Below are 13,949 nucleotides of genomic sequence, written 5' to 3' on the forward strand. Positions count from 1 at the left end.
AGTGTTTAAAATATATCTGATTTCTAGTATTGCAATAATAATAATGATAACAATAATGATAACAATAATGATAATAATAATAATAATAATAATAATAAACTTTTGAATTCAGAAGTCAGTCATTCTAAGAATTTTCAATCCGTGCCATACAAATTAAATTTTCTTAAAAGTAATAGGTATTGAAAAAGATTTTTATGTCTTGAAGCAATCATGAATGATTTCGTTTGTAAATAAAATCAGAAGTATCAGACAAGGTCAAATCATTTTTGTTTCATTACACATCACTGTTGCTATACTGAAAGATAAGTTTTATACTATAGAAAGTCCACGATAGCAAGAAGTTATATTATAGAACACATACAAATACTTGTAAGGACTGTCACCTCAACATATGAGTATTGCATGAGTGCAAAAGAGCATAATTGCGTATTGTATTTAACTATCTATATTCACCCAACAAGCACAGACATAGCAAATAATATAAGTAAGGCTAACACTAAGAAATGTATTGGTTTGCTGTATAGTTATTGATTTATAGAGATTTAACATTTTTATATTGGATTATATGCATACTTTTAACTGTTTTTATCCTAATGACTCATGACACAATTTTGTCCTTACTGAAAATCATGATACAAGGCTGGAAAAATGTATGATGCATTCATGGACATTATTGCACAAAATGAATATTTAAATTACTTATTTATATTTCTTTCTGAATATTGAATATTAAACTGTTGTCTTATAAACAGCCAGCAGGAATACTCAAATCAATACGAGAAACAAAAGTAACTATACTGAATAAACTTTTGTCTTATAAACAGCCAGCAAGAATACTCAAATCAATACGAGAAACAAAGGTAACTATACTGAATAAACTGTTGTCTTATAAACAGCCAGCAGGAATACTCAAATCAATACGAGAAACAAAGGTAACTATACTGCAAAGGAGCTTGCTGTAGGTTAGCCTTTACGCCGATTCCAAACTTACCTTGAGATCCTTTGAAAGTATGCCGACATAAGGGACATAGTCTCAACAATGTAGAAATGAATATAAACTGCATTTATACAACCTAAATCAAACATGACTGACACAAAGAAATAAATAAATCTTATCATCGGATAGGTCTATACTAAAACAAACCCAATATAATGAGCTATATGGTCTTTAAATTGTACAGTTGACCACATAAAAGCTTATGTGCTATTGTTGGAATATTGTCATAGTATAGAAAGTTGTTGTGATAACTAACAAATATTGTAGCTTGCAGTTTTGCCTGTGATTGAATCAATACTTAACCAAATGTTCAGTGCCCCATCCTGTCAAAATGATGATGGGCCTCTATGTTTCATTGTGGACCATCATCATTCTCAAACTCATGAACTCACGTAATGATTGATGGGCCACCATAATTTTCAAAAAACTTGTACTCCTGTAATGATTGGTTTCCTTCTGTTAACTGTGGTCAAACTGTCATTCTACTGTTAACTTTTTAAAAAGCAAATGCAAAGAAATGTTTGTAACAGGACATTACATATAACGTTAGAAAATGGTGACCAATTTCTTTAAATCTGATTATGTCTCCAGAAATCTCATAGTACTTTTGTTTGGAAAAGTGCAGGGTAGTGGTGGTGGAAGATTACAATTTTTTTGTTGGCATTAAGCATTTTTCCATCCATGTTATTTTTTGCTATAATTTGACTAATAATAAAGTTAATGTGTCCCTGTATTTGTTTCTTTTCTAAACTCAACATGAACAAGAAAATAAACAACCATCAGCCCCATGCCTGGGGCCCCTCTAATTTTCGACCGAGTCTGTCCTGTATCATAAATGAGGTGCCCATTGGGCTTGTCGAAGAAACTCGAATTTGCCTGAGGAAACTTATAATTGCGCTGATGAAATGTGTGAATTTATTTTCCAGATGTTGACATACCTGCCAGAAAATGCGCAATGTAAATCAGACCACTCTTGTACATGCCATTGAATCATGGCGTGACATGATAAAATACGATTTTGTACTCCAAAACTGCCTGACACTGTGATGTTTCCAGAAAACACAATTTACAGTAATTTTCAAAACCAGATAAAAACAATCACTTTTTAGTATACGCCTGTTACATGTAACATGCATAACATGTACGCAGTCATGATTGGAGCTGATGTAAAACTAACTCATGAGCAGTTTAAATAACGGCAAGTAACGGCAAAGAGGTCAGGTATAAACCACCGTTTCACACATTACTTAATTGGGTGACAAAAGCTAATTGAGATATGTTTGATGGATGCAGTGGTTTGCGATGATTGTGCTAATTTGCATAGGTAGGATCAGGAAGTAGAACAACCCATTATAGGTAAATCAAAGAGATGATAGATGCGTATATAAGAACAAAAGTTATTACATATCATCACCTTGAATGAGAATGTTTAAACCATATGATGTTTGACAAGTTTGTGACCAGCAGCAACATTTCTTTGAAATCGGATTTCATTGCATATTTAGAATGCAGTTGTCGGAGTTGTTCAAGTGTATCTCATTTTTGAAGCTAATTTAGGTAGCAATCAGCATAACCCATCATACAAAAATGCCAGAACACTTAGTTGATGGAGGTCTACTTTGTGAAACACGCCAGAAAAAATATAAGGACTTAATTTTTTTCATATACTGCAATCGACATACTTCAACACGGTTCTGACCAGGATTCACTCAGAGAGTCCAGCGGAGAAGTTTGAACACCAGGACTATCCAATCCCTAGTGAAAGTAGTTATGACAACTAATGACATTTGCATTTCCTTCAAACCCATTTTAACCCTATTGAATTTATATTCTAATTGTAACTACTGCAAATTGTTGGACAATATTAGAAAGGGGAAATTCGGACATATTTTAGTCCAGGATTTCTGAATTTCAGTCAGAGCTTGGGATTTTATTTAAAGTCACTAGTCTTTGGACCATGTTTATAATTATTTTTCTTTCATCACTATTATATGGCCTTAATACGAAGTTAGATAAAAAAAAAAGAAATAAAGACAAAACATGAATTTTCACATTTTATAAATTTTCTGCCAAACTGTATTGCTTTAATCAAAGTTAATGTCAAGTAGGCACAATAACATGTCACAGTGAAATTATGCTGGTAGGAAAATGTTTTGCCAAATACACATTCATGCATAATACTGAATGACTTGATAACTCTGGGAATGGCCTGATGGCCCTGTGAATGACATGATGACCCTGTGAAAAATGTCCATAATAAATGCAATTTTAGAAACTTTTACCTATGTCAAAATGCAGGTCCTAATCAATTAATGATGTAAAGAAACGAAATGTTTCCTAAATGTCATTCCCAGATATATACTTTGACATAGAAAATCATGACTTTTGTGAAGGGATGACAGCTGAATTACGTCATCAGTATTCTCGGATGAGAAATAAATCTGGCAGTATTAAATTAATTTATCCTTTACAATTTGTTTGCAAGCTTATTAATTTTCAACTAGTTTTACCATTTTTTAGAGGTATTTATTCAGTGAGTTGTTGTTAGTTTTAAGATTTGGACTCTGACAACATTTGCAAATAAAACAAAAATGTCAAAAGTAAAATATTTCGTCATTAACTGACCTTAACCCCATTTTCATCGAATGATCTTGCCTTTACAATGATGTTTAACTGTTCCATCTTTCCCAAGGTTTCATCCTTTTTGTCGTGTAGTTCTGGATTCCTCTCCTTTGTGAAGATGACATCTGGAGAAGAGAACATAATTTTAGATTGACATGAATGGTTCTGATAAAACATGGATTGTTAGATAGTCTTGAATCCTACTATTTTAATGAATTAGGAAAATATTTATGCTCAGGGACTCATAAATTGTTGACTTTCATTTCATTTGTATGATAAATAAAACTCAATAGCTGTCTCAATGCATGTTTATTTTGTTAAGTTTACTGAGTCATGCTTGCATGAATGTCAATGACATGGTTGTTCTTTTCTGGTAACCGCAATAATTATAATAGAAATAAATTGTGCGTGAGCTTTGTACCAAAACCAGTTTACATTAATTATGCAAGATAAAACTGTACTCGTTTTGGACCAAAGACAGTTTACAATCACTTTCTCAGACATAAAGATTTTATGACTTCTGTTTATGACTGAAAACAGTTCAAGCTAAGCTACAGTACAATACATGGCTTAAATTAATCTTGGTTGAGTATTCATACATAACTGGAACCACACACACACACACACACACACACACCTTAATGCTAGCAAGTATTGATCTATATTTAATCTCGCAACAATCTAGGATTTATTGATAATTTCAAATCGATTTCTGTTTCAAATTAGGTTTTCGGAAACAATTTATACTGCTTTCAGTGTCAATCAACGTACAACCACCATAGTTACGAAAGTGAAAAATATCCTTTGGAACATAATGTTTGGAAAGATAACTCTTCTAACATGAAATGCTATGTGTCATATGACAGGCATACACACGGATACAAATGCTGTCTGCCTTTTTCTAATAAGTTCAACCATCAGTACACTCTTGAGGGATCTAAAAAGGTGTCAGTCACATCAGGAGTGGACATAGGAAAATATACATTTTGTCTGACCAACTAACAATTCAACTTTCATAGGAAAGTAAGCATATTGCTGCTCAGCAGATAATCCAGTGTTCATAGTAAAGTAAACATGTTGCTGCCCAAAACACAGGTGGAATTTTGTTACAAAAGATCCATGGAAATGTACAGCTTGCTCCGGTCTTGATTATTTTTTATAGTCTACATACATGCCAACCCACAAATGGTGTAAGCATAATTACTACTAATAAAAGTGACAACAAGCTTAATTTGGGCATAAAATCGTCATATATATATATATATATATATATATATATATATATATATATATATATATATATATATATATATATAAGTACACACCGGTCCGCTATCTATCTATCTATCTATCTATCTATCTATCTATATATATATATATATATATATATATATATATATATATATATATATATATATATATATATATATACATACATACACACACACACACACACACACACACACACACACATCTGGTCGAAATTCTTGTCATAACCGTGCAGATTGGAGCCAGAATACAAAACAAAAAATACTGACACATTATTTTCAGCACACATTTCAACATGTGTAACTGTCGCTGAATGATCGTGAACCTGAAGTCGTGAATGAATTATGCAATAAGGATGATGCACTCAGTCCGAATTATGTTTTATATTAGTACCATATTCTTCTTTTAAAGTTTGTAAAGCCATGATGATTTGTCCTTTTTTGATCTGACATCTTTTGAAGTTTCAAAATATCCATCTGCTCTAACATTTTCAGTCATATGACAGCCATAAACCACACCGTAAAGTCGGTTTCCTTTAACATCTGGTGACAAATTGTTTAAAAGCACACACCGGTCCGCTATCTAACTGCCCTATCAATATAATAAATCTGAGAGGCAAAGTTGCATATAGAAAAACACCTGTATGTTTTCTTACAAATCTGTCATATACGGTTGCTACAAATAGAAAATAAGAAAACCAAAGGTACGTCTATGACATCTTGTACACTTACACTATTGTTATACAGCTATCATCATTTTAGTATTCTCAGATTTAAATGGCAGTGAGTAGAGATGACAATAAAATTGAGAAACACAACTATTTATTGCTTTAAATTTATTTTATTTATAATGTACCAAAAAAGAGTACTCCATATAAAATCTAGCATAATTTGGTGAAAATCATAACGATTGGCATGAATGAGTTTATAATGGTCTCAACTCTCTCTCAGTATATTCCGGACAAAATAACAAAACAGAGATTGAGCAAGTTAATGTATACTAAAGTGTCAAGCCATTAATCCATTGCCAAGATGTATTTCCATGGAGATTTGGTTACAAAATATAGGCTAGCAAAAATCACACAGTGTTTAACGTGGAATAATTAGAAAATGTCAATAGCTAACAGGTATCCATGCCATAACCTCTAATGTGAATCAAACATTATAAACATTATCAAGTCAAAAGATTATATCAATATTAAACTAATGTAAATTCTGTATATAGCATAGCACAAGTTTTAGGAAGAATACGAAAAGTTAATAAAATGAGATAGAAACTACAAACCTATAAGTTCAGGAGTAAGTTTTCCATGATGTTTGTACTCAAGCCATTTGTCCTTCATATCAGGGCGAATCTGCTCAAAGAATGTCTCAGTAGCATTGAGGGACTCCTGGCCATCAATTAACCTATGAGGATCATTACTGAAAATTAAAATACGTTGTGCTGTAAGTAAACATGATATTAAAGCTCCCTTGCCCTACATGTCATTTTGATATAGAGAAAGCACCACTTCTGCTGCAAATTAAAAGTCATCTAACTCTACTTATCTCAAACTTTAGATATTCCCCTCAGCATCTCTAAAATGTGACTGCTGCTTTCCCCACCTGAGGGAGTGCTAACTGGGTGCGGCATTATCTTTAAATTTCCGCTGACTGAAACACAATATTCACTACAACAAAAACATACAATGAATCAACAATGTTTCCATGGTCATTCTGATCACTTTAAAGAAACTGGTTTCCTGTAAGTTTACTTTGCAAAGATATAAGACACACATGACAAGAATGTAAAAGAATTAAGAGATTCCTATATGGTCATGCCCATGTTTTCTAATATAGGAAAATAGTCAAAGGAAAATATGTCAGTACATATCAATGTTCACAATGTGACAGTGTGAGTGTAGTCCTCATTTGTTATTTAGAAACGTGGAGAAAAAAAATCATTCGTTGTTTTTCTGTGCAGGATGAGTGTCTCCTTTGTTTTTCTTTTTTTGTGGGGTTTTCTTTTAACAAATTTTTAACACGTTTAGTCAAAGTAGGACGATGTCTTCAGTGCAGCAGTTTATAGTGATATCACTAGGACATCATGCTGCAGATATGTATCATTGTGTCCACTCACTCACATTATCTGGACACCAGGCGATTCAGTTCCATCATTAACGTTGTAATACATAGCGACAAGCAAGGGAGATAATAATACTGTTTTGTAAGTCTTTGGGATGAATCAACTAGGGTTCAAACCTGCAACCTCCTGCCTCAGATGTGGATGCTATAACCACTTAGGCCACTGGGGCAGTCATGCAAGAGAATGTTTAAACTGCAGGAACAAAGTTTCTGCCTGTGAGTTGATGCATACATACAAAATAGGATGGAATATTCCAACACTGATGAACATAAAGGATTTTAATATTCACTGCTGATTTTCTTGTCTGATCAATTCAATTTCAAACATTTTGATTGCTGCTACTGATGAAACGTAAAGCCACTTGGAAATATCCAACATATTTCGCAGTTTCGACATAGGTTGGTTACAGATTAACCTTGTAACAATAAGTGTAAAACATCTATCCAAAATATTTCAGGTTTAATTAGTAATATTAATAGTTTAAAGAATGCATAAATCAAAAAATTTCCTTAATGAAATAAGAAAAAACATTCATCCTTTTCTCATACTATAAATATCTATGTTTCTATATATGTCCTGTATGCAACTAAATGCAAATAGTTAAATGCAATGCATACCGCCTGAATAAATCTGTAATACCTCTAAATAAATGCACTGAATTATATGTAATGCCTGTAAAATAAAACATGCCTTTAGTTATTATCTTCCTTCTCACTTTAAAAATTATCTTGGACCCTAAGTGAAAAACAATCAAATTAAAATTAAATCTCCACTGTCTTGCATGAAGATCTGACCGTGACTGCTTAGGGATCATTTTCTGGTGACCTTTGAATTAGAGAATGGAAATGCAGCTTTCAGAAATATGAAAGTGAATCAAATCATTTGGTACATATTGATGCTCTTCATCCATACTGCTCAGTCTCCCAAATGCAAAGATTACAGACTTATATGATTGGCTTGTAAAATCAGAAATTATGATAATAACATAGGTCACCAGAACATGGCCGCTAAGTTGTCACTGTCAGATTTTCACATACAAAAGTGGAGATCTGATTAAGACTGAGTAAGAAGAATTGTTAGTTTGTTAAGGGGGAGAAAGCAAAGAAATAATGCTATTTTCACCTAAAGTAAATAGCTGTGCCAATTTGAAGCTGAAATCTAAGAAACAAATCCCGCTCCTCTGTGGACATCTGAATCCCTGCCTGGTTTAACTTTTCCTCAACACTCTGTTGAATCGGCTGTAGACATAAGTGAAAAAAATAATTTAGACATATATTACTCTTTCATTTGTTTGATATTTTTTATTCTGTAATTTGTTATGTTATGATTTTCATTCTCATATACAATAATGTCGCAAAACATAAGTGTGGGAACAATGTTCCTCTTGTTAATTTGACAAAGACGTACTGTAAACATATTATCTTACAAATGTACATACATGCCTTGTATTTAATTTGACAAAGACTTACTGTAAATGTGATATCTTACAAACGTATATAGATGCCCTGTATTTAATACACTTGAATAAATTGCATGATGCATGTAAGTTTATATAGGCTTTATTTGGTCACATTTATCGTGTAAATGAGAACAAGAATCCTGCATTTCCTAAAAATTGTAGTTGTAGGGTTTAATACCATTTTGCAGCCCATGATAACTAGTGGAGGAAGAACCCAGGAAAACCCTGGTAATAGCTGCCTATGGAAGGGAATCTAGTGAGACGTTTCTCACGTACAACACTGACTGAGCTCGAGACTCAAACCTATGCGCACAGAAGATGGCAATGATTGGTAAAAGTGTGTGCATTAGACCACTGGGTTAGCCAGAGCCCCTACTTCCTGTAAGAAAAAGGACTCTTCTTATTGAAGACACATATTTAAAATGTACTGCTGACTGGTAACATTACAGCCTGCAGGGCCTTCCATTAGTTTTAAACTTGGAGGGTGAGTTTCCAAAGTAGATGAGGGAACTCCGTCAATGGGGACGCAGGTCTTTTTTTAAGTAACCAGGTGTAAAAGCAAAAGTAGCCAGGTAGATCTCCCAGCTCCGGGCTGATAAGGATATCCATGACCTTGTATGTGAGTCTCATACAATTAAGGATAAAAATAGTTTCATGTAATTACTGATTTAAAAGAACTTCATGTAATTACTGATATAAATGAGTTTCATGTAATTGCTGATATAAATGAGTTTTATGTAATTACTGATATAAATGTCATGTAATTACTTATATAAATGAGTTTCATGTAATTGCTGATATAAATGAGTTTCATGTAATTACTGATATAAATGAGTTTTATGTAATTACTGATATAAATGTCATGTAATTACTGATATAAATGTATTTCATGTAATTACTGATATAAATGAGTTTCATATAATTACTGATATAAATGAGTTTCATGTAATTATGCCATGTGATAACTTCATATAATTACTTATGTAAAAGAGATTATAAAATCACGCAAGTTAATTATTGGAAGCTAAATAATCAATTATTACCAAGTTAAAACTCTTATCTTAGACTTAGGTTGGACACTCATGGATACTGTAAATGAGTGTTAAAGCACTGTGTTGGTCACTCATGGATACTGTAAATGAATGTTAAAACACTGTGTTGTACACTCATGGATGATGTAAATGAGCGTCAAAGCACTGTGTTGGACACTCGTGGATGCTGTAAATGAGTGTTAAAGCACTGTAAATCAGTGTTAAACACTGTACATGAGTGTTAAAGCACCGTGTTGGACATTCATGGATGTTGTAAATGAGTGTTAAAGTACTGTGTTGGACACTCATGGATACTGTAAATGAGTGTTAAAACACTGTGTTGTACACTCACGGATGATGTAAATGAGCGTCAAAGCACTGTGTTGGACACTCATGGATGCTGTAAATGAGTGTTAAAGCACTGTACATGAGTGTTAAAGCACTGTGTTGGACACTCATGGATGTTATAAATGAGTGTTAAAGCACTGTCTTGGACACTCAAGGATACTGTAAGTGAGTGTTAAAGCATTGTGTTAGACTCTCATGGATGATGTAAATGAGTGTTAAAGCACTGTGTTGGACACTCATGGATACCGTAAATGAATGTTAAAGCACTGTTTTGGACACTCATGGATGTTGTAAATGAGTGTTAAAGCACTGTCTTGGACACTCATGGATACTGTAAATGAGTGTTAAAGCACTGTGTTGGACACTCATGGATACTGTGAATGAATGTTAAAGCACTGTTTTGGACACTCATGGATACTGTAAATGAGTGTTAAAGCACTGTGTTGGACTCTCATGGATGATGTAAATGAGTGTTAAAGCACTGTGTTGGACACTCATGGATACTGTAAATGAATGTTAAATCACTGTTTTGGACACTCATGGATGTTGTAAATGAGTATTAAAGTACTGTCTTGGACACTCATGGATGCTGTAAATGAGTGTCAAAGCACTGTGTTGGACACTCATGGATACTGTAAATGAGTGTCAAAGCACTGTCTTGGACACTCATGGATACTGTAAATGAGTGTTAAAGCACTGTCTTGGACTCTCATGGATACTGTAAACGAATGTCAAAGCACTGTGTTGGACACTCGTGGATGTTGTAAATGAGTATCAAGGCATTGTGTTCGACACTCATGGATGATGTAAATGACTGTTAAAGCACTATGTTGGAACACATCAATACTGTGATATAACACTAAAAATTCATAAGCAAAACTTTGGGGAAAACACATTTCTAGTTCAAATTTTTACAAGAACCTGCTTAACCTTGCTAGTGTCGAAGCCATATATTTATGAATGATGTCTCTCAGCTGTTTCCAGGACCCATATATTTAAGGTCAAACAGAACCCCAATCTGTATAAAAATACCAAAAAAATGTAGATATCGACAGGACATATATATATATGCCAGATATATATATATATATATATATATATATATATATATATATATATATATATATATATATATATATATATGCCAGATTTCAGGAAATCATTAATCGTGTGCAATAATAACAGATATAATATGATATATGGTCCAAAACATAAGGGCTTTGCAATATAACAGCACATCAGCGAAGTAAGCAATTCAACTTATTTGACTGGGAACATCTGCTGTCAACAGCGGACGGACGTTGATGTAAACAATATGGTGTATATTTATTAGTAGCATCAGTCTAGCAGCTGTCTCATATATGGTTGATGCTGATATATATATATATATATATATATATATAGAGAGAGAGAGAGAGAGAGAGAGAGAGAGAGAGAGAGAGATGTGGGGTCATCTTGATTAGAATAAAGTCCATCAATACTAATATGCTGAATTTTCCAATTGGAGAATTTATTTTTCATAGGAGTATAATATCACATGCTGAAATGCATCTGCTCTAACATAGCCATCACAGGACATTCATTGAATGCATGTATAAGTTACTGGACATTTGATTTTCTGGTGGGGGGGTACAATTTGCTATTAAGCTATTTTTATATAATAATAATAATAATAATAATAACAAGAATAATAATGACTTTGTATATTAACTAATCTTTAGAAGCTCTGTGCACTTTACCACAGTAGACAACACCTATAACATAAAAATCCTGTATAATGATATGATTATTTAAAAAAACACCATGACATTAGAAAACATAAAAACATGCTAAAAATATTTAAGGTCTTTAAGTTTGTTCTTGCAGTCGAAATAAGTGAGTTTTAAGAGCACTCTTGAATGGGATCACTGTGTATTTGTGTCTAAGTTCAGTGGGCAATTCATTTCACGTTGCTGGGCCCTGGTGTGCAAACGAATGTTGTCCAAGTGACATCGTTTTCGTAGTGGGAATAATGAGTATATGATTGTCAGAAGAGGAGCGTAAGTATCTTGCTGGTGTGTACAAATGGATGAGGTCGGATAGGTATATTAGACTGGAGTCCGTCAGTGAAACGCAACACAGAGAATAAAGTTGTTTGATTCTGGATCGAATGGATAGCCAGTGTAAGGTACAGAGCAGCAGAGAGGTGTGCTCTGATCGTTGTACTCTAAGTATGATCTGAACAGCTGTATTTTGAACCTTTTGAGGTTTCTGGAGTAGGTATTGAGAGAAACCAGACAGAACTGAGTTACAATAGTCCAGTCTTGAAAGTACTTATGTACACACAAGTGTTTTAGTGGCATCATATGAAAGATATTTGCCAAAGGAGCTGATGTGTCTCAGCTCAAGATATGCAGCCTTGTATATGTTCACGACATGTTGGTTCTGTGAGAAATAATGATTAAATTTATTTCAAAAAAATATGATGGATGTATAATGGATTTATGTTGCTATAAATCAGGTCAAGATATTTGTGTCCAGCTACGGAATGTTGGATTTATCTTTTAAAGTCAGCCCCTACACAAGAAAATTACATTGTTGGTCCCATATATAATTGCTGTATCATGTGGTCAATATTGCAGTATATTCAGAAATACTGTTGTACAATATAAAATTGCTGTATCCTGTGGTAAATATCGCAGTATATTCAGAAATACTGTTGTACACTATAGTGTGATATTCAGCTCAACATGGAGATGGCTTAATGTGACTGGTGGCAATCGACATAAAATGGAAATATCAGAACAAAACCTGACATTTTTGCATAACTTGCCTTCAGCCAATGGCAAGGACACAAAGAAATTGGTCAATGAATTAAACCAAATATAAATAATAAATAAAGTATAGAAAACTAAATTTCCGACTGATAGATAGCTCTCCAGCATGTATGGAAAAACATGTATTCACATACCCTCCTGTCCTGTTTGTGTGTGTGTGTGCGTGTGTGTGTGATTTGGATTTTTAATGTAGCTTTAACAATTTTTCAGTCATATTGCTACGATGTCTGCAGTGTGGCAGTTTATTGTGATGTCTAGCACTGGGGCATCATGCTGCAGACATGTAGAATGATGTCCCACCCAGTCACATTATCCGGACACCAGGCCGACCAGTCATAACCCTAACCTCTTAATGCTGTCATGATTGTACCCCTCTACTGGTTTTAAAATAAAAAAAGCACAAAGTTTGGTGATTTCATCCATCAATTTATAATGTCTAGCCCGATTGTTGCCAGGGGGTCCCTAACACTGCCCATTTCTTGGCGTTTCAGAACGAATGAAGTTCTTAATGTAAACAAGCAGATAGACTGCTCGTTATCCTCCTCTGATTTCAAAAGTGGTCCATTTCAGTAATGACTGTGGATGTGTCCGATATGTGCAACGACTATTTTTAATATTTCTAAAACAAACTGAATAATAATAAGGAAAAACGCCTATTTACATGTGTCCAAAGAGATGTGACTCAAAACTTTACTAATTATTGATATTTCCTAAGATGGTGAACGACATCAAAAAACAGACTTACTCAAGGTCAGGTGACCTTGTTAATAATATAACTCCAACGTGATTAGAATCCATACTTTGTTTCAGTGACTTTAAAGTAAGTCTCTTCATTATGAGACTATTTCAGTCATTTTACAACCTTAAATATTCTGTCAAAAATCACAATAGACTAAACCCCCTTTGGAGGTAAAGTCTCTAAATACAAACATTCTGCCAATATCACAATAGACTAAACCCCCTTTGGAGATAAAGTCTCTAAATACAAACATTCTGCCAAAAATCACAATAGACTAAACCCCCTTTGGAGATAAAGTCTCTAAATACAAAAATTTGCAAATAATTTTCTAAAGAAAAAAATACATAGAAAATCCCACAAGGGGAAAAAAGAAGTAAATGAAAAAAGATGGTGTAAAGGTGCAAAGGTGCTTACAGTCAGATGTGATCAATCTCCGCCTTCCCTGGTTTGCTTTGGACGTACCATTGCATCACCAGACTGTACTTCTCAACAAGTAGTATAAGAATTAATTCCAGACTTAAATTAAAGTAAGTAAATTAATGTT

General features: G+C 33.6%; 1 protein-coding gene across 5 annotated transcripts in view; it reads right to left on the reverse strand.

Moving 5' to 3' along the window:
• Positions 1–13,949, reverse strand: part of LOC149789950 (uncharacterized) — a 125,098-nt gene that overhangs the window by 33,817 nt on the left and 77,332 nt on the right. For all 5 annotated transcript variants that reach the window (XM_089972027.1, XM_089972025.1, XM_089972026.1 and 2 more), the window contains exons 7-9: positions 8,135–8,250; positions 6,173–6,309; positions 3,623–3,744 (exon numbers count right to left, since the gene is read on the reverse strand). In XM_089972027.1, coding sequence (XP_089828153.1) covers positions 3,623–3,744; positions 6,173–6,309; positions 8,135–8,250 — 375 coding nt within the window. The remainder of the gene's footprint in view (positions 1–3,622; positions 3,745–6,172; positions 6,310–8,134; positions 8,251–13,949) is intronic.

The sequence above is a fragment of the Sinohyriopsis cumingii genome, chromosome 10 (assembly GCF_028554795.1).
Source record: "Sinohyriopsis cumingii isolate HCF-2022 chromosome 10, ASM2855479v2, whole genome shotgun sequence".
NCBI classification, from domain to species: domain Eukaryota; kingdom Metazoa; phylum Mollusca; class Bivalvia; order Unionida; family Unionidae; genus Sinohyriopsis; species Sinohyriopsis cumingii.